Source organism: Mandrillus leucophaeus, unplaced genomic scaffold (genome assembly GCF_000951045.1).
Source record: "Mandrillus leucophaeus isolate KB7577 unplaced genomic scaffold, Mleu.le_1.0 Scaffold18, whole genome shotgun sequence".
NCBI classification, from domain to species: Eukaryota; Metazoa; Chordata; class Mammalia; order Primates; family Cercopithecidae; genus Mandrillus; species Mandrillus leucophaeus.
Window position 1 is genome coordinate 8410403 of NW_012101809.1, and position 21659 is coordinate 8432061.

Genomic DNA, 21659 nt, shown 5'->3' on the forward strand with positions numbered 1-21659 from the left:
AAAAAAAAAACAATGTTGTTAGGATTTTAGAAGACTTGAAAATTTTCAAGTTTCAAGTTTGGAAAACTTGAAAAATGTTTTACCACTTTAAAACGGTAAAACATTTTAATTAACGGTGAATTAAAGAGCTTTCTTGCTCATTGGACATTCTAAACCTTCAACATACCAGCGAGCTACTGTTACTCTCTAGGCAAGAAACACAGAATGGAGTTTCTTTCTTTTTTCAGACATATTTGACCACACCGCCAAATTCTCAGGAAGGATTACTAAGGACATTTTATTCTAAGTAACACACATGAGAAAATATTGTTGTGAATCTAAGCTCCTTATTTAAAAAAAAAAAAATGAAGAAAAGAGGCATTGACAAACCAGCCCAAGGTTTCAAAGCAAGTTAGTGACAGATCTGGGTCCCTAATCCAGGTCTCCTGCTGCAAATAAAGCAGCCTTCACATCACCTGCATCTTGGTCCACATCGATCTTCCACCATGGAGACAACTAGATCCATGCTAATAATAATATTACCTTGCTTTTATAGAGTATCTGTCCTCCAAAATGCTCAAAGCACTTTCGTATGTATTGCCTCATTTATCTCACTTGAGTAGCTCAGAATGGGTTCCGAGCAAGTTAAGGAAGACTGTCACTACGTTTGCCTGTCTGGAGGGCCACGTGCTCTTAACGGCAACAGCAATATTAAAATCTCCCTACTGCCTATCATTCTTTACTATTATATTATTAAACATTTTTTTGAGCACAGCTCAGGGTGACTATGATCTTTCAGGAGCTGATACAATGGTAGTGGGTGATTAAAGAAAATTGAGCATAAAAGTGCTGGTTTGTCTCGATTCCTTTGGTCGGCATGAAGCGTTGTTCATTTCCAGTTGCACCAGCCCTGACTCTGACAGAAGGCCATGAAATACATGCACCTTTGTCGCAGACCACTCCACCCAAGCTGGGGTTTCTTTTCGAAGGTATAATGGGATTATAATAAAGAATCTCATTGCCTTAAATAATAAACACCCACCTGGATCAAATAATACAATCGTTTGCTGTACTAGCCCCTATGTTTTCTGGTAACAAGCTAAATTAATCACTGCATTCTACCCTCAGAACCCAGATGAGACTGAGTAATGGAACATGATCTTCTGGGAGAACAGGAGGAAGAAGACAGATATAAATTCGGGTTCAAAGTAAAACGTTTTCCTTCCATATTGGCTAGATGCCACTGGGGGCAACTGTCAGCAATGATCTGTGAGATGGCTATGAACAAGCAATGCAAAGTATCTGTTTCCCCAACCTCCAGCAATGACTCTACAAACGTTTCTTTGATTTTAAAGTATGATTTCTGGGGCTCCTTAAGTCAATGGGATTTTCTTCTTAATGCCCCTGACAGTATATGGAATTTTGAGGAGGTGATGATGCTATGTTTTAATAACAGAAGCTATAAATTTACCTTCAAGGTAAGAAAGTATAATATAAAAAATACACTACCTTAAGAGTCAGGAGACTTGAGTTCTAGCCTCAGTTATGCTACAAATAGCATTTGATTTCGACCGAAATTTATGTCACTTAAAGAGTTTATACCCCACTAGGCGCGGTGGCTCACACCTGTAATCCCAGCACTTTGGGAGGCTGAGGCAGGTGGATCATAAGGTCAGGAGTTCAAGACCAGCCGGATCAATATGGTGAAACCCTGTCTCTACTAAAAATACAAAAATTAGCCAGGCTTGGTGGCATGCGCCTGTAGTCCCAGCTACTCGGGAGGCTGAAGCAGGAGAATCGCTTGAACCCAGGAGGCAGAGGTTGCAGTGAGCCAAGATTATGCCACTGCACTCCAGCCTGGGTGACACAGCGAGATTCCGTCTCAAAACAAACAAACAAACAAACAAAAAACAGTTTATTCCCAAGAGTGCACATAAGATGAGGATATGGTCTCCATTTCCACATCCCTCTTGAACAGCAGCAGCATGTCATTGCATTGAGGATAATTCTTTTTTTTAAGGTGCAAATCCTGCAAGTCAACTACTTCATTTATTAGTCAATCAAAGAAACAACAATTTATTTCAATGCTCAAAAGGAAAAGAAAAAAAGAAAAACCCGGCACTGTTGTATTTATTGAGTTAACATATTCATTTCTCTGACAAACCTTCCTAAGAGATTATCAGGGGTAATTTGAACGACACTCAGTTTTCCTTTTACATAGTGATGTTATCCAATTCTTATCTAAGGCACAACTTCAATGTTGTAAATTCGTGTTTTATTGGAAAAAAAAGAAAAACACTTAAGCCAAATCAAGAACAAGAACTTAAATGTATCCAGACACAGACATACATACAGTTCCGGATAATTACCACAGTCATCAATCTCTCAGCAGCTGAAAATAACAACTACGAGCATAGCTATAGTTCTTTGGAGTTAATAGTGCAACTCAATGTGTGTTACTACCTCTAATGGACTGAGGCTTACAGCCCACCTTTCACTATGTTAGGGTTAGGGTAGGGTGGTAGCCAAGAGAGAGAATTCAGCCTGGAGAAGCCAGAATAATCTGTCACCACTAGCTCTCCCGGGAGAGGAGGTCTGCTGTGCCCTTGTGTTATGTCTATTATATGACTTCCTGGGCAGCTATCTGGTGTTGGTTCAGGTCAACATACTACAAAGTCATGGATGAAAATACAAGAGAAAGAGGCATGGAAACTCAATTAAAAAAAAAAAAAAAAAGTTATGTATGTTCTTTGTACAACCCAAAGTCTTCCAAGTTGAGCTAGAACTCTATTTAAACCTGCAGAGTCCCTTTCTTATAGCCACATACATCTCCCATGCTCTAAGATTAAGGCACAATACATTTACAGTTCCTAGTCACTTCAAATACATCACAATGGCAGCAAGATCGCAAACACACAGCTTTGAGCTCCCAAGTCAGTTTGACCTCCACTAGGTGGCGCTCCATATTAACGCAGTTCTTCAGCACCTTCTGGAAAGACAGCCTGGGGCTGTCAACAGTTGAGGGTCTTTAACTTTTGCTTGTCTCTGTCTTCCAAAGGGTATGCCTTTGGGAAAGTCTAAAAAATTAGCTGCGCCTCAGAACGCTAAAGACAACCAGTCACATAAGTTTACAGAGAGCTGATTGGCTGAGAGAGAAAGCAAAGGCTGGTGCCACGTCACAGCATCGCCGCTCAGTAAACAACTGATAATCAAACCAGACAGAAATGGATTGCAGCTGTTGCACTGATACATAACACATCCAAAAAATATTTTCTGTCTTGTTGGAAAACCAATACATACGGCTTGAAAATCTTTACTACTGAAAATCAAATCAATTATTAAAATTCTTATGAATGCTCCTATAGCAACAATCCCAGAGAGAGAGAGAGAAGAAAGAGAAAAAGAGAAAGTAAGATGAAAGAGAGAGAAAAAGAAAGAGAAAAGGAGAAAGATGAAAGAAAAGAAAGAATGAGAAAGGAAACAAAGAAAGAAAGAGAAAGAAAAGAGAAGAGAAAAGAAAAAAGAAAAAGAAAAGAGAGAGAGAGAGAAAGGAAGGGAGGGAGGAAATAAGAGAAGGATAATAAGAATGGTCAAAAAGACAGTAGGCAGAGCAAACCTGGGAAACAGAGATGAGAGATATAAATAAAACATGACTATGAGAGGTTGAAAGAGTCCTTGGGAAAGGGATGGAGGCTGGCTTCTGTGAATGAGAGTCAAGAGTGAAATGAAGAAAGTGATCTAGGCCATACCTTGGGCAAAGCATATTTCGGAAGCTTCATTTGGGCAAACGCATTCCTTCGGTAAGACACGTAGTAATGTGGCCGCCCTCCTGATGTCAGCTGGATCATAAAAACAAGATTGTAAGAAGCTCAAGCTACGATGACAGACACAGGTCACAGAACAGCGACCTGAATGGAAGGAGGTAGTTTCCAACACAACAAATGGCATTAATGTCTACTGCAGACACGTGTAAAGAATTGGCATTCAGTTCAAACACAACTTATAAAGAGTATGTGAGCTGGTCAGAGGCCCAAACTGAACCTACTGGACAAAAATACAATTCTTAAATTTGCACTGTGGCTCAGATGCCAGAAAACATTTTGAGTTATTTTTTTCAAATGATACTAACCTTGGGGTACACTGGCTGATTGCCATCACCAGCCCAGGTCTCTAGACCCAAGTCTATGACCCTACAAGTAGGTAGGTCCCTGTGCCATATCAGAATGAAACGGCCCAAGTCAAACAGTGGCAGAGCTGGAGGCTCACATTTCTGGGCACTGAATTCCAGTTTGATGGTGTTACACTGATGATTATGGGCACATGGCACAGACAGGAGTGCTGGCGTATCAGACACAAAACCAGGCTAGGATTGTCGTCCAAATTCAATGTAGGTCTCTTCTATTTAATTTTATTTATTTATTTATATATTTGAGATTAAGTTTCACTGCTGTTACCCAGGCTGGAGTGCAATGGCACCATCTCAGTTCACTGTAACCTTCACCTCCCAGGTTCAAGTGATTTTCCTGCCTCAGCCTCCTGAGTATCTGGGATTGATTACAAGCCCTTGCCACCACATCCGGCTATGTTTGTATTCTTTTAGTAGAGATGGAGGGTTTCACCACGTTGCCCAAGCTGGTCTCGAACTCCTGACCTCAGGTGATCGACCCACCTCGGCCTCCCAAAGTGCTGGGATTACAGGCATGAGCCACTGCGCCCAGCCTTTTTAAAATTTTTTTAAAGCTAAATCTCACTGTATTGCCCAGGGCTAGAGTGCAGTGGCACAATCATAGCTCACTGCACCCTTCAACTCCTGGGCTCAAGCAGTCCTCCCCAGGAACTGAGACTAAAAGCAGGTGCCACCACAGCCAGTTCCCCTCCAATTTTGTCCAAAGCATGCAGCTCAATGAATCCTGGTGGGTGTGAGAGAAGGCAGGAAGGGGTGTGGTCTCCAGTCCAGCATATGAGCAACCTGCAGGGCACAGTGTCAAGGGCACCACCACCAGTCTCTCTTACTCCTTTGCAGCCACCCTTAAACTCTTTAAATGCCTGGAGTTTCAATGACAGCTGGAGTTTGCATACCCAGAAGGTCGGCAAATGTGCATGTTCATCACATTAGGAATGTGACTTGGAAAGTTATCATCTTCACTGTCATGTGGCCAGATCACCTCTTAGGTCTAGTGAGGGGCTACAGGATGTTCATGGTGACATGGGTAAAGACTGTATGAAATTCCAAATGCAGAACTGATTCTCATTTGTAAGTCATAGATGTGGATCACAAACTGTTATTAGAAACCAGAAAAGGTTCCTAGGAGCGGCACTGATAACAGAAATGAATTATTATAGACAGAACCAATACGTGTAACTATTCGAATGTCCCTTGACAATTTGATGCTGAAATTGTCCGAGTATTAATTACTAATTTTCCTGAAGAATAAAGAAATGGGGTGTGTGTGTGTGTGTGTGTGTCTGTGTGAGATCACATGTGAAACATTTTAAAAGTACACAGGCCAATGGGCACTTAAACAAATGGCCTCCTCGAAGCATGTAATTAAATATTCTAAATTCCAATTTCTTGTCGAAATAAATGTATTACTGTCTAGAATGGGTCTTTATGTATAATTTTATATATACATATAAGCTATTTAGTAATTGTACCTTTGTCATTTTTAACATGGAAGGCGGTAACTGAGTTTTTAAATGCATTGTCCAAACAAGCTTAAATTTCTCCTTGAATGCTGAAAAGCAGTGCAGCATATTTGCTTCTTGTCTCTACTAACAACTCAGGAAACTTCAGCTTCTTACACTGTTCTCCACTCTCCTGGGGGTGAAAAACCTGGCTGAATATATCTGCTCTGAAGTGTCTTTATTCTAATCACAGTTGGTGCATGACAATAAAAGCTGACTACTCACCCCCTGGCCTCTGCCTCCCACTATCTCCAGCCACCCCACAGCTTCCCTTCCCATTCTTGCTTCTCCACTTTTAAAGTGGGTATTGGGGAGGGGGCTGATTGGCTGACCCTTCCCCAGATAGAAAGAGACTGACATATTTGTTCAGTCCCTTTGATAACTGGAAGCTTCTTTGGAATGCAGGTGTAGGGGACAGATCGTACTGTGCATCATCCTAGAGACAATCTCATTCCTCTCTGTGATGCCTTCATGACCCCACATGGATAAGATCCTCCGGACACAGCCCAAAGAAACTCATTACTATTCTGTTACTATAGAAGATTCCACATTCAGTAATTATCCTTTTGTTGAAAAGATAGTGATTTTCCCCTCTCTCCCTACCTCCTTCCCTCCCTCCCTTCCTCTCCTTTTGACTCTTAATGGAGTGTAAAGCAGGCAAAAGGGACTGCAATAGGGACAGAAACAAGGAAAATAAAGGTTTCTGAGACAATCAACAGAAGTGGATTTTTCATACCTGAACAAACACATAATGATCCTGAACAATCAAAGAGTCTGGGTCAATGTAGCCTGGAAAAGGTTGATTCCTGTTGGCCTCTGTACAGTTCTGCATTCGGCAAGTTAGATAATGTGAATCTAAAAATAAATAAATAAATAAAAAACATGGGGTTAAGGGGGATATACAGATAGAGCTTTAGAGTCAGGGTGGACATTTGCTATTTCCCTTACCATTTCCAATTCTTTTTTTTTTTTTTCTTTTTGAGACTGAGTCTCGCTCTGTCGCCCAGGCTGGAGTGCAGTGGTGCCATTTCGGCTCACTGCAAGCTCTGCCTCCCGGATTCACACCATTCTCCTGCCTCAGCCTTCCAAGTAGCTGGGATTACAGGCTACCACCACCATGCCTGGCTAATTTTTTGTATTTTTAGTAGAGACGGGGTTTCACCGTGTTAGCTAGGATGGTCTTGATCTCCTGACCTCGAATTCGCCCGCCTTGGCCTCCCCTCCCAAAGTGCTGGGATTACAGGTATGAGCCACCGTGTCCCGCCACCATTTCCAATTCTCTAAACAAGTCTCATAATCTTTGTTAAATACATTATTGTCATTGTTATTATTTAAATTATTATCATTATTATTTTACTCACTTGCTCTCAATGCCACCTACAACATCTCCTGGTGTTTCCATCAAGTCTTGATATCCTAGAATACTAAACTCTTGCTAATTATTTTTTTTCCTCCCAAACCCAAATGAAAATATTTTTAAAAAACTGGCAATAATACTTGCGATTTCATGGTCAATTTTTTCTCATTAGTAGGTTTCACCTTCACACTTTGATCTTTGACAAACAGGAAAACACACATACATTTAATCATTCATCATCTAATGATAAAAATGATGTTGTTATAAGATTCTAAGTTAAGATAAGGGTTTTTCTTTCATAATTCATTCGAAGTAAAATAGAGCTGGGCACTGTGGCTCATGCCTATAATCCCAGCGCTTTGGGAGGCCAAAGCAGGCGGATCATGAGGTCTGAAGCTCACAACCAGCCTGGTCAAGATGGTGAAACCCCGTTTCTACTAAAAATACAAAATTAGCTGGGCGCGGTGGCAGGCGCCTGTAATCCCAGCTACTTGGGAAGCTGAGGCAAAAGAATCACTTGAACCCAGGGGACGGAGGTTGCAGTGGGCCAAGATCACGCCACTGCACTCCAGCCTGGATGACAGAGGGGGAAGAGTCTGTCTCAAAAAAAAAAAAAAAAAAAAGCAAAACTGATTTGGGAGGAGTTCCCCTTGAGTCAAGACTTTGCTTTTATTTTACAATTGGATCGATTGACACCCTGGATCTCACCCGATCATCTGATGATAAATACAATATCATTAATGAGAACTCTTACATCAGTTTGATCTCTATTACTGGAAATATATTTTATGAAGGAGGCTATTCCTGTTTTTTGAGCACACTATCCTGGTCTGTATCTAATCAGATGATGTTACTCCCTTACGTAAAATGCCTTTTGCCTCATTGCCTTGAGAATAAATTCAAACTCTCCACCACCCACCATGCCAACCCTCCAACCTCCCCCACTTCTCACCATGCTAATCTCTTCTTCTCTCTCTGTAATTCTTCTAATCCACCCTACTTTATGTTCAGGAAGTTGGCCAAACCTTCTACCACTTTAAAGACTCTATTTGTATTCCCTCTGCCTAAAATGCTTCTCCCCAGGCTGTTCTCAAAGCAGGTTCTAGATTTTGGCTAGCTCACTGTTACATCCGAGGATCTTCCATGATTATTCTTTATCACGCACCATCCCATTAATTCTCTCTATGGAATTTATCACAATATAAAATTACCTTGTTATTTCTTTTTTACTGAGCCCTGCTCCCATTAGAATGTAATCTCCATAAAGACAAATGCCTTTTTTGTTTTGGTTGTTGCTGTTATTCACTCTCGTGCCCACCAGATCCTAATACTGTTGCCGGCACACAGTAGCCAATAAATGAATATTTGTCGGAACATGCCACTTATTGAAATATATCCTTTAGAGTATAAAAAAGAAGTTATTTTACTTGTTTTTGATGCTTAATGAGTAGGTGGGTTTGATTTTAAGATACCAGAGACTTATGCAGAAATCCACTTTTCCAAATGAAAATACCAGAAGATGATTATTTACATGAAATTGAGGTGGGAAATAGTATGTCGAGAGACAGATAAGCTAGATATAAGGATTCAGTAAAGATTTCTCTTAAGAAAACTAGGAAGGCGAAGTTGTCCAGGACCACCTTTACTTAAGGAACTTGTGTGTACCTGTATTCTGCAAAGAGTGCCACTAGGGGTCGGCATACACTCTTGCTCCCTCTGACCAATGACTGATGGGGTTTCTGATAAACTCTCAGGAGACAGTGGAGAGCCTTACACAACATCTTCCTTCACCCCGCTGCCATTTCCCAAGATGGGGATAGCTCTCAAGCGCTTTAACCTGTCTAGTCCTGGTGTGAAGCCACCTCCAAAATTAAATTAGAGTCCTCTATTCTTCCTTCCTCATCTCCTTTTTCAGGCATTCCTGTAATTTCATGTTAGAGCAGAACACAGGATCTTTTTAAAGACAGTTTTTGGGACTCATCCCTTCCCAGAATGATCCTCCCTCTAGCACACAAAATCTTTACCTCACAATTTTACACTCTGCCAGACCATTTTACAGCTTTTAAGTGACTTCTGTTTTCCAAAATGTAGCTTGGGGGTCATAGAAACAACGGAGATTTATGACAATAAGAACTGGGCTTGAATTCTGGTGTGGTTTATTTATTAGCTGTGTAGTTCATAGGAAACCCTTTCATCTTCCCGAGCCTTGCTGTTACTGCAGTGCTAACCAATGTTCCGTCTTGGTTTATCTGTTCGTGGTACAGAAAGCTAATCACTGAGACAATGAGTATTGCTAAGGAAGAAGACTTGAATTAGGTGCTACAGCTGAGGAAACGGAAGATCAGTCTCAAATCTATCTTCCTGAAAAACTAAAATTAGGAGTTTATATAGCAGGGAAGAAATGTAACCATGTGTGGGAAAATAGGAACTAAGGGGTGTAAGGAAGAAGAGCTGGTCAACAGCAAGCAAGTTGTCAGTTAGGCAATCAGGATGGGTGAGGGATCTGGTGTCTTATTGTCTAGATGCAGTGATCTGGTAAGCTTAAGTTCCTTGATGGTATCTGGGAGGCCTGATGGTTGGTTTCCTGATAAAGCAACTCAGATGAGAACTCGGATAAAACAAATGTAACTTTCTCAAGTTTGAAGACTGGGAGGATCAATTTCTGTGTTCATTCAAAAGAAAGCATAAACATCATGTTCTATGGGACAACTGGACCAGTTTCACTGCTTCCTTCATCTATTAAAGGAGGATGCCAATATCAATTATCTTGTACTTTAGCTGTAAGAATTAAAATAACATATATGCTCAATGTTTTGAAACTCAAACTCACACAGACGTTAGTTGTTACGACTAAGAATGATAATACTTCTGTTTTCTGTTTTGCTACCTTTCATAATGATGAGCTTTGGGAACACGCTTAAAAAGACTAGTTAAGCCAAATTTAAATATTCCAGTTGTATTTCTGAATCAGGTACTTTGGTGAGCTGCTGAACACCCATTTTTCTCTGCCTTTTTGCTGAAATATCCAATATGGGATCTGTCAGCTCATCTTTTCTCCATGTGACTCAGAAGTTCCCATATGCAGGAATGAATGTTGTCACTCTAAACCCACTCAAGCCTTCCTTCTCCACTTGCCATTGGTTGTTTTAGAAGGGGGCATTTAAACCTAGTATTGGTACATGAGAAGTGAGGAGAGAGCTTTTAAGGGGAAGCTGAGAGATATCAGGAGATACAGCAGAAGATCTTCTGCCTCTGTAAACACTGTGTCTCAATGTGAATGGCTCTAGGCTTCTGGTTGCCCAAAGGAGCCAGTCTTACAGTCAAGCTTACTCAATGAGTATGACAACTAGATGGAAAGTACCCATTCCCTAATGACATCATTGAGCTGTTGATGGTACTGAGCCTCGAGCTGCCCAACCTCTGTGCCTCTTGTTATGTGAGATAATGAACAAAAAGCAATGGCTAAACACAATAAGAACTTGATTAGGAGGTCTTGAGCTTCTAATTACAAATACAATTTCCAACTAGAACTTCTAAGACTGACACCTAATGAGGACTTGATGCATACACAATTCTTGTTTTATTTGTATTAATGTCTGATGGCTCTTTTCTTTTCCTTAAGACCTAAATCTCCTCTTCAGAGGTCCCTGTACAAACATAAGATGAAAAATAACAACATATTCCTTTCATGTTTCTAACTCATCTATATAGAAATTATTATCTAAGGGATTTTAGGGAGAAAACAAAGATGGAATCTAACATTTGTTAATCATCTATGAGCCAGGCAGTCTGAAACGTGTTCACATAGCTATAGTACATTTAATATTCACAACACTACAGAGTATATCAACTGATTTTGCAGATAAAGAGAATGAAGCTAAAAATTAGTGATTTGTAGAAATGGCAGTATGTGGTTGCAACATGCTTAGACTGACTCCAACTTTGGTTTATTTCTACCATACTATGTTACATGAAAAATCCCAGTGAGTTTGGGGCCAATCTTTGTTAAGTCTGGCTTCTATCTAAGGTTCAAACAGATACCCCTAGATGCAAAACATGAACACCTTAACATTTTTGAGTGGTAATTTGGCAATATGAATCAAGATACTTAAAAATGTGGGACCAGCCTGACCAACATAGTGAAACTCCACCTCTACTAAAAAAGAAAAAAAACAAAACAATTAGCCAGACATGGTGGCATGTGCCTGTAATCCCAGCTACTTGGCTGGGAGTCTGAGGCAGCAGAATCACTTGAACTCAGGAGGTGGAGGTTGCAGTAAGCCGCGATCATGGCACTGCACTCCAGCCTGGCAACAAGAGTGAACTCTGTCCAAAAAAAAAAAAAAAAAAAAAGAGAGATACCCTTTGACCTAGGGTTTATTTCTGAGAATTCTATGTAAGGAAAAAGTCAAAGATCAATGCAAAGATTTAACAACTAAGATATTTATTAGTGTTATGTATAATAAAAAATTTTGGAGAAAACATAATGGTCAACAATAGAAAAAGAACTTAATAAACTATGGAACATTTAGAGTTTGCTATTAAAATCTTGCTTTTATGAGGGAATGCTGAATATATTTTATATTATAGAAGTAGGTTACCAATTAGTAATATTATTCCAATGTTAATTTCCTAGCTTTGGAAAATATACCATGGTTACGTAAAACGTTAATGTTAGAGGAAGCTGGGTATAAAGTACATGTATTCTGTACTATCTTGGGTACCTTTTCTGTGTATCTAAAATTATTCCAAAATAAAAGTTTTTAAAAAGTAGGTTACCAAAATATGTGCATTATGGACCTGAGGTTTTTTTGCAGGTTGTATATATAGATATCTATAAATGTATGTTTGCACAGGAAAAATGAATAAAAGATATATATGAGATGTCAACAACAGCGGAGACGCACTAATGTGAAAGAGTTGGCAATCTGCACAACAAATCCCTAGTCCAGCCCCTCTATAGCCAGGCAAGTAGGGGAGGGGGGGAGTCAAGATGGGCTGTGAGATCAACTGTCTCTCTCTGCTTGTTCTTTCTCTACTTCCCATGCCGCATATTGCTATTGAGCTGTGCAATAAGGCTACGTTTGGTCTGAGAATTACCAAGTGTAAAAGTCGGGACACAAGAAAAGCCCCGGAAGAGGTCTTCAAACCACTTCTTCCTCTGAGTGGCTCAAAGTGAAATTTGCAAGCTGAAGGGGAAATGATCCATTTTGAATAGTCTGCCCATGGTAAAGTGTTCCTGGTTTGTTCCCTTTCTGCTCCTAATGGAAACAGAAAGAAATTGGCTGCACTTCATAATGAGGGACCAATCACTCTTATTCCCCCTGGGGCTTGCTGTAATAGCATTAAGTATGATGAACTCGTTCCATATTCAATTCTGGTGAGTGTATGATGTGATTCCATAGGAAGTATCTTGTAATTTGGCATTAATTAATGTCAATTAATGCATGCAACTGCTAGACATTAGAATTAATTTCATTACTTTTCCTACACAGATGTTTTCCTTGCCACAGGTAATTAGGACACTGTGCTGTTCTTTTCAAGCATCTTCACTCTCCGCAACAGCTGCTGCTTAGAATAATGCAATCCCCATCCACCCAAAACCTATGCTGTTCTAGAAAAGGGAAGCTGCTTTTAAAAAGGTAGGCTTTGAACAGAGGATCAGAGGTTTAAATGCAGGCTCAAGGCCTGCTAGCTTAGTAAATCACTCCACATCTCCAAACTCTGATCTACAAAATGGGAATAAACAATATCCATCTTGCCAGAAGTTATGACATTTGATTGCCTTAGTCCTGAAATGTGTTGAGTCTAGCACCAGGTTAGACTGTACTCACATAATAGTAGCTGTAGTTGGTATTTAAGTCCTCTCTCTTCAATCACCAATACTGCTCACTGTGTCTCAAGCTAACCACCTATAAAGTACTAAGGATATTTCTACCTGAGGCAGCTCCTCTCCTCTCCTCTCCCCTTCCCTACCCTCCCCTGCCTTCCCCTCCTTTCCTTTCCTTTCTTGACAGAGTCTCACTCTGTCACCCAGGCTGGAATACAGTGGCAGCAATCTCGGGTCACTGCAACCCCCCGAGTTCGAGCGATTCTCCTGCCCCAGCCTCCCAAGTAGCTGGGACTACCATGCCCAGCTAATTTTTGTATTTGTAGTAGAGATGGAGTTTCACCATGTTGGTCAGGCTGGTCTCGAACTCCTGACCTCATGATTCATCTGCCTCGACCTCCTGGGATTACAGGAGTGAGCTACCACACCTGGCCACTTCTTTCTTTTTATATTCAATTTTTATTTGGGTTAAAGATTTTTTTCTTTTAAGTATGTTTTTAAAAACACCATGAAAAAATATTCTTCTTGTATAATAATTAATACAAATACAAATCTTCTGCATAGGCAGTACAGCGTGTGGCAGTGGTTAGCAGACAGCACTGCAAAATAAGTAGGGCTACAAGGAGAATGTGGAAGTCACCTCTGCACCCAACACACAGGGCCAATCAGTGGGTATGGCAGGTGTTCCGTCTTCCTGTTGGAGGGATCTTCGAAGTCCTAGTTCCATCTCCAGCATGGCGTGTGACTCTGAGAAGGTCACTGACCAAGCTCGGTTTTAGACTATTTCTTTCCATAATGAGAGTTATTAGAAGCTTAGAAACAAAAAGGATGCTACAAATCAGACTATGACTTTAAGATCCAATAAATCTTTACCATAAATTATCCACTGAAACCTGTTTCCTTCCCACTGCTGCCAAAACAAAACAAAGCTCTGTGATGTTGCTGGCAAGTCTGTGTCTTGAGGGCTTCTGCTATTTCTAAACGGCATGCTTATTCCTGGCTGACTCCCTATGTTCATTCAGAGAGTTCTGCTGGTTTCAACTGTCTTTTCCTTTCCTGTTACTCAGTCCAAATACTTCCTGGACCTTCTTCTGGGAAGTTTTTCCTGGGGCTTAGACAAACCTTTCCATCCCCAGAATGTCACTGGTAACAGCAGCAGCAGCATTAACCTCCAAAATAACCAGAGCAACCTTTCCTCGGGGTCAGGAACTGTGCTAAGTGGATCACATGTTTTTTCTCTCTTAAACTTTGTTTAAAATCCAGGCTGGGCTCGGTGGTTCACACTTGTAATCCCCAAACTTTGGGAGGCCGAGGCAGGTGGATCACTTGAGGTCAGGAGTTCGAGACCAGCCTGACCAACAGAGCAAAAAAATATATTACAGATCTCTGGGACTCTATCCATCCATTCTATCATTCAACACATATTTATTTAGCACCAAATACTTTAATTTTCCCTAATATTGCAGAAGTTTAATTATAAACAAAGCTAGAAACGATGCAAGCAAGCATAAGCACTTTAAAACTCACCTATTCCTCATTGTTTCCACTTGGAAACAATTTAAATCAGCAATTTAAGCAATCTGTTTAAAAGTAGAACAGATTTTAAAGCCCATACAAGTGCATATAACTTTTCCTTTTGTTCTACTGCTCTATTACTTGTTTTGAAACTTTTGTATTAAATGTACTCACTCATCTCACACACACACACACACACACACATACACAAGTCAACACGCTGCTGTTCATATACATTTAATTCCTATCATTATTCTAGTGCCCTCTGTCACACGTACCAGCTAGAAATTGAGAATGTCAAAAGTGAGATTCTAGTCTTGGCTCCAGAAAGTTTACACAGAGGACAAGCTACTTCTGTAAAAATTATAAACTGACATCAGATGTTCTAGCTTGGCATGATGAGTTTGTGATTTAGCATTGCTTTCTTCTATGAAATTTCTTGATTTGGGACCGGTGTAATTGACTAAATATTGTATTTTATTGTTGGCCTTTAGGCATTCAGGAGGCCATGACTACTACAGGGAAAATTCTGGGATCATAAAATTTAGCCAAGCATGAAACTAAAAACTGGGAACACGAGAGAGAAAACGAAAAGCATACTATTAGGTTGGTGCAAAGAGTCACTGTGGTAATTGCCAAAAACCGCAATTACCTTTGCACCAATTTGATAATATAAATACAGAAAGTTCCCTGTCCAATTACAGTGCAGCATGATGAGAGCATCCTAGGAGGAATGGAAGTGCTATGGGCTTGCTGGTGAGACATTCAGTCCTCCTACCTCTGCACAGATGTTTTGCTCTGTCCTAGAAACTTTTCCTGTGACTCTGAATTTATTTCACTTTGTATCACACAGAGCTGTGGACTTGTTATTCCTCCATGGCCTATTTAGTCCTCGTTAGGCTAGAGACTATTTTACTATTCAGTCTATGTTATAGAGGGAATTACTTTTGTCAGGGATGGGGACATTATGGAAGAGCTGAGGGAAAGCCTAGAAGGCTACCTGGAATGATGACAAGGATAACTCATCATTCTAGAAAGAAGGAGCACTGGGCAGGAGCACAGAGGCATGAGAGAATGTGAGATGTGTTTGGGGAACACTGGCTGTGTGTTTTGCAAGAAAGTCCTACTGGAAACCCACACTGGAACCTAGTTTAGTTGGATAAAGACGGAAAATTATACACAAGGTCACACTCAATCATGGAGAACTGAGAAGCATATCACATAACTTTCCAAATTAAGTTTACAAAGACAGTAGGGGGCAAGGGAAGGAGTTAAAGAGAGACAGAGAGAGAAGGATAAAAAGTAGGAAAAAAAGAAGAAAGCAAGCAGGAATGAAAGTGGAAAGCGGGCAGGAAGAAATAAAACTGTTTAGCTCATGGAGGAGAAAGCATACAGTTTCCAGTTTCTTCTCCAGGTGTTTTATTTTTATTTTTGGAAGGGGGAGAGAGGGGAGAGGGTGTGCACATTTATTTAGATGTGTCTACATGCTATAAGATTAATTTCAGAACAGAGAGACACTGCCTTTAAAACACGTGGACACATTCAATCAACAATTTCTTCTTTTCTCTTCTTTCTCTTTCTTTCTTTTCTTTTTTTTTTTTTGTTTGTTTGTTTTAGATGGAGTCTCTCTCTGTTGCCAGGCTGGAATACAGTGGCACCATCTTGGCTCACTGCAACGTCTGTCTCCCAGGTTCAAGCGATTCTCCTACCTCAGCCTCCCAAGTAGCTGGGACTATAGACAAGTACCACCACGCCCGGCTAATTTTTGTATTTTTAGTACAGACGGGGTTTCACCATGTTGGCCAGGATGGTCTCGATCTCTTGACCTCATGATCCAGCAGCTTCAGCCTTCCAAAGTGCTGGGATCACAGGCGTGAACCACCACGCCCGGCCTCAATGAACAATTTCTTAATTATTTTTATCACCCTCCGTACCAGCTATCATACCTGAAACACAGGAGATGCTCAACAAAGAACAGTATGGCACAGTCCTTGTCTCAGTGGAATAAAGACAGATGACACGTTTGCCCGCCCCTCCCTCTATTCCAGCCACTTGGCCTTCTGTAATGCCTCAGCCATGCTAAGTATGCTCATATCCATACCCTTTGCATGTACTCTTCCCTCTGTCTGGAATGCTCTTCCAGCAGGCAGACACACAGCTCTCTCCCATATTTCCATATAGACTTGGCTTAAATACCAAATGCCACCTTATCTGAGATTTCTTCTTTGATGGCCCTCTTTCTCTGATCACTCTCTATTCTCCCCCACTCTGTTTTTCTCATACATTTGTAGCTCCACTTCTCATACAAATGCTTCATACATTTTTTATAACATCTCCCCTAACTAGAAGGTAAACTTTATGAGAGCAGAGCCTTTGTATCCATTCCTAATCATCCCTCATTCATGCCTAGAAGAGCATCTGATGTGGTGTAGATGTCCAACAATATTTTTTGAATGAATGAATAATAATAGGTCCAGAGTGAAACAGACCTGGCTTTAAATCCTAACTCTGAAACAATGGAAAAAACACTTAAATATTTGTAAGCCCCATTTCCCCATCATTAAAATGAGGAAAATAAGAATAGTATCTACCTCCAAGGGTTGTTATAAGTAAGGCAGCTGAAAAGTACCCAGTATGCTCACACCAGATAAGTAATAGGAATACAATGCATGATCCTAGCATCACTGTTGCTTAAGCATTTAGAGGACAAAGGAAGAAAATATGTGAGTAAATGCCAGGGTCTTTATGATGCTACGTTTTTTAAGCAGGAGTCAGAAACATTAGACATTTTTCAACACTTGGGGATTGCCACATCTGCATCTTACATGGAGTGCTGCTATAGTATTCCGAGGGATCCCAAGGACCCAATAGACGCCTAGATCTTTGTCCTAAAGTTAAGGTCTGTGAGTGAAAAGTTTTTTGTGCACCTTTGTTCTCTCAGCCTCAGCATGGAATATAAGGGCACAGACCTTCATGCAGGTGGGTGGGCACCTGGGAAGCAGAAGAAGTGGCATATAATGGCTACAAAGAACCCGATTTGAAAGCTGCCCAGCAGAGCCTGTTGTTGTACTGTCACTATCAGGCTTTTCAATGCTGTGCTAGGAGGCCCGTGTTATCTTATTTCATGCTTTTCTGGTTGGTTGTTAGGGCTGTCTTCAGGTTACTAAATCAGAGAGGTCAAGTGGATGTCACTAGTCATTGAAATCAAGAGCCTTTTGCAATATGAAATATGGGGTCAGAGTAACACTGCTAGAAAAAAAAAAAAAAAAGCATAGTACTAGATTCTGGCTATACCAGCTAAACCTTGTTGCTTTATTTGGGGATAGAAGAGAGGTGAGAATGTGCATTTTCTCAGCATGCTGGGAAGTGGTAAGGATCTGTCAGAATCTGAAGCTGACCAGAAATGGAAACGTCTAACCTCTTCCAAGCTCTACCTTGGAAGTTATTAATAAATTGACTAAAAAAAGAAGATAAAGGAAGACTATGAAATGCGAGGTCTAATAATGGCAACTGTTGTGCTAGCGTTGGAACTTTGGCCAAAGTGGGGGGTGCCAATTTGATATTTTTAAATGTGTATATCAATGCCAAAGGTTTCACATTTTCTATTCAAGAGATTTGATTATTTTAAAGTTCACTGAAGAAGAAATAAAGGTAGCGAAGAAAAACAAAAAAAATTCTCAACCTCACTCCTAATTAAATAAATACAGATTAAAACAATAAGGAGATGCCTTTTTAAAATTTGCTCTCAGATGGGTTATATTTGAAAAGTCTTCAATAATGTCCAAGATTGTTGAGGGCTTGCAAACACAGGCATTCTCATACTGAGAGTCTATTCATTGTTGCAAATATTTCAGGAGGCAATTTGACAATGTCTACAAAAATTTGAAATATATATACTCTCTGACGCAGGTATTTTCCTTCATCAAATTCTCTTTCAGTAGTGTTTGCTGCTTACGCGAACTTGAATGCTTACTAACCAAATAAATAATATGTGTGTATATGTATATATTTGCATTGTTTGAAATAGCCAGAAGTCTCTATATCTACAAAGGTCTCTATAATTTAGTAATTACTAAATATAGTTGACTTTGTAATGGGGTTCTATATATCAATTAACCATGAAGTTGCTAAATGTATATGTGCTGATATGAAAAGACTTTTAAGTTGCATTTGTATTCACAAACACTAAATTTGCCACAATTGTTCAACAAGAACACTCGTGTAAGTATATGTGTGTGTATACATATACATAATCATCTGTATAAGCCTAAACAATTTCTGGAGAAATATAGCGCATATATATATATGCTGTATTTCATATATGTTATATATGTATATGCACATACATATATAACCTCTTGGCTTTTTATTGTTATCATTGCTATTTTTGTTGGTATAAAAGTAAGCTATTTTCATGGTAAAACCACTCTATAGCTGAGATATTGAAGACTTTGAGAACTGAGGTCCCTATTACCTCCCCAGAGCATTTCAGCAGCACTTACCTTATCCAAATTTTGACACACTTACTGTTCAATATGGAAACTAGGTTGGAAAGCTGGCGGATAGGATGTAGAAAATGAGATTTCCAGTTCTTACCCAAGACCAGAATTAGTGGGATGCATAGTTATATAAAGTTGTGAGTTACTTTTATTTTATTTCTGCCTGTTAAAATGCTAGTTTGAGGCTCATTTCACAGAGTTCTCGGGCAGTCATTTTCACAGCTGGTTAAAGGGCCAAGGTTTGTTGTTCCCCAGTGTATAAGATTAGTCCTTGGGAAACTTGTTATGAGGTTACTCACTCATGCAAATAAACACTGGGACCAATAATTGTCCCCTGTCCCCTGTTCCTGCTGGCACAGATCACCACCAGTACAGAAACATTTGGGCCTTTTATTTCAGAAGTAAAAGGGAGAAGCAATAATGCCAAAGATGGTACTGCAGGTTCTCTTACAGATGACCATAATATACAACTATATATCCATGTGAAATTGCCATGTGAAAAATTCTGATAAAAGTTATGTTATTTTCCTCCAAAATCAAATATGCATAAAATGTGGCACCCAGTTTCAGGGAGTTAGTAAGTCTCTTGCATTCATCTGTTAGTGCTACAGGGCTCCACAGACCCAGTAGTTAAAGATCCTTCTTTCAGTAGATATACCTAAATAGTGACACACTAATATATTTATTAATTCAACAAATATTAAATGTTTCATCTGGGGGTGGTGGCTCATGCCTATCCCAGCACTTTGGGAGGTCAAGGCAGGAGGATCACTTGAGCCCAGGAGTTTAAGACCAGCCTGGGCAACATGGTGAGACCTTATCTCTACTAAAAAAGTAAAATAAGATAAAAATAAAAATAAAAATAAATGTTTTGGGCTCTAAGTTATATTTTGGACATAGAATGGAGATTAAATAAGATACAACTTTTCACACAGCTTTCAATCCAACAGTTTGGTCAATGTTTTCTCTTTAACTACATGCATGACACACACACACATACACAAATGCACCTATGTTAGGTAAATCAATAGAATGCAGGTTTCCTTTTTAGTATTTTAATGTACTGGGCTCCTACAATGTATACACACACACACACACACACACACACACACACACACACAGAGAATATTTAAACAATAAAGTATTTGCTTCCTGGATGAGAACCTGTCAATTTGTCCTCTTTGAACTCAGGCCAACAATAAATGCCACATCCAATAAATATGTTCAAAACTTTCAATACATCCTGTGATTGACTGTAGTTGAGCCTGCTCTTTTCAGCTCACCTCCCAAGGCAGAAAGTAATACAAGAAAGAATAACATCCTTGTCACAGATGTAAACTACAAGATATCTACATATAAGAGGCTAGCTGGTAAGAAACATCAGTGCCAACCATAGACTCTCACAGTACAAAAGCTTTCTAGAGGATCTAAGATAATGTACTAGTTTATATAAATAACCACACATTCCTATCCAGACATTTGTTTTGGGGGCAAAGTTTCAGAATCTGTGCCATGGACCCCATCAGCAATCTGAGAAAGCCTGTGGACTCATTTTTTCAGAATTTTTTAAATGTATAAAATAAATTACCCAGAACAAACACAAAAACTAATTCAATTAAATTTAAATAAAGTTATTAAAAGATTAAAAAACAAGTATTTAATACCCTTGTATGTACTTTTTAAATTAATATATTATATATCAAGATCTACTGGCAGGTCTGATAACTACTACAATTTTGAGGAAAGAATGAGTATAAATAATATTTTCAGATATAATGACTGTATTATTATATAAAAATTTCTGCGATTTCTATTGCGACAAAGTCGCTTATATTACTAATACTACCACAGTTTATTTCCAACCGTTATAATTGAGAGTAATCTTGTAAGTTATAAGGTTTGTAAAAATAAATATATAATTTTTTTTTCTCATGTAAAAACTAAAGCTTTCCAGAGCTCACCTCCCCTCAAATATGGGAACTTCAGTGGAAACAGAAATTATATATAACATGTAATCTAGGGACATCTGAAATAGACCAAGAGTAAATTTTGAATAACGAATCCAGATAAGGATTCACAACACACTCCATGGGGAAGAGCCAAACTGGCAAGTGAGGGATTTTTCCTGTGTCAAATGTCTCAGTGTCTTGACTACAGAATATGTGAACACACTAAGGTCAGAAAATAACTTCTTGTTCAAAGTCAAAAACATGATGGCCAGGTGTGGTGGCTCATGCCTGTAATCTCAGCACTTTGGGAGGCCAACGTGGGTGGATCACTTGAGGTCAGGTGTTTGAGATCAGTCTGATCAACACGGCGAAAACCCATCTCTACCAAAACTACAAAAATCAGCCGGGCGTGGTGGTAGGTGCCTGTAATCCTAGCTACTGGAGAGTCTGAGACAGGAGAATCGCTGGAATCCAGGAGGCAGAGGTTGCAGTGAGCTGAGATCGCACCACTGTACTCCAGGCTGGGCAACAGAATGAGCCTTCATCTCAAAAAAACAAAACAAAACAAAAAAACCATTACATTATTGTAGAGTATATTTGGCATATACTCTACAAGATGTACAACCTAGAATAAAAACAATGGGTTCCATATATGTAAACAATGAATGGGGTCTAGCACAGTGGCTCATGTCTGTAATCACAGCACTTTGAAGGGCCAAGGTAGGTGGATCACTTGAGGTCAGGAGTTCCAGACCAGCCCAGCCAACATAGTAAAACACCGTCTCTGCTAAAAATGCAAAAAATCAGCTGGACGTGGTGGCGGGCACCTATGATCCCAGCTACTC

The 21659-nt window shown here is 39.7% G+C and overlaps 1 protein-coding gene across 1 annotated transcript in view; it reads right to left on the bottom strand.

Moving 5' to 3' along the window:
- Nucleotides 1-21659, bottom strand: part of SORCS1 (sortilin-related VPS10 domain containing receptor 1) — a 450233-nt gene that overhangs the window by 130248 nt on the left and 298326 nt on the right. The window contains exons 7-8 of the mRNA XM_011977539.1: nucleotides 6401-6519; nucleotides 3729-3818 (exon numbers count right to left, since the gene is read on the bottom strand). Coding sequence (XP_011832929.1) covers nucleotides 3729-3818; nucleotides 6401-6519 — 209 coding nt within the window. The remainder of the gene's footprint in view (nucleotides 1-3728; nucleotides 3819-6400; nucleotides 6520-21659) is intronic.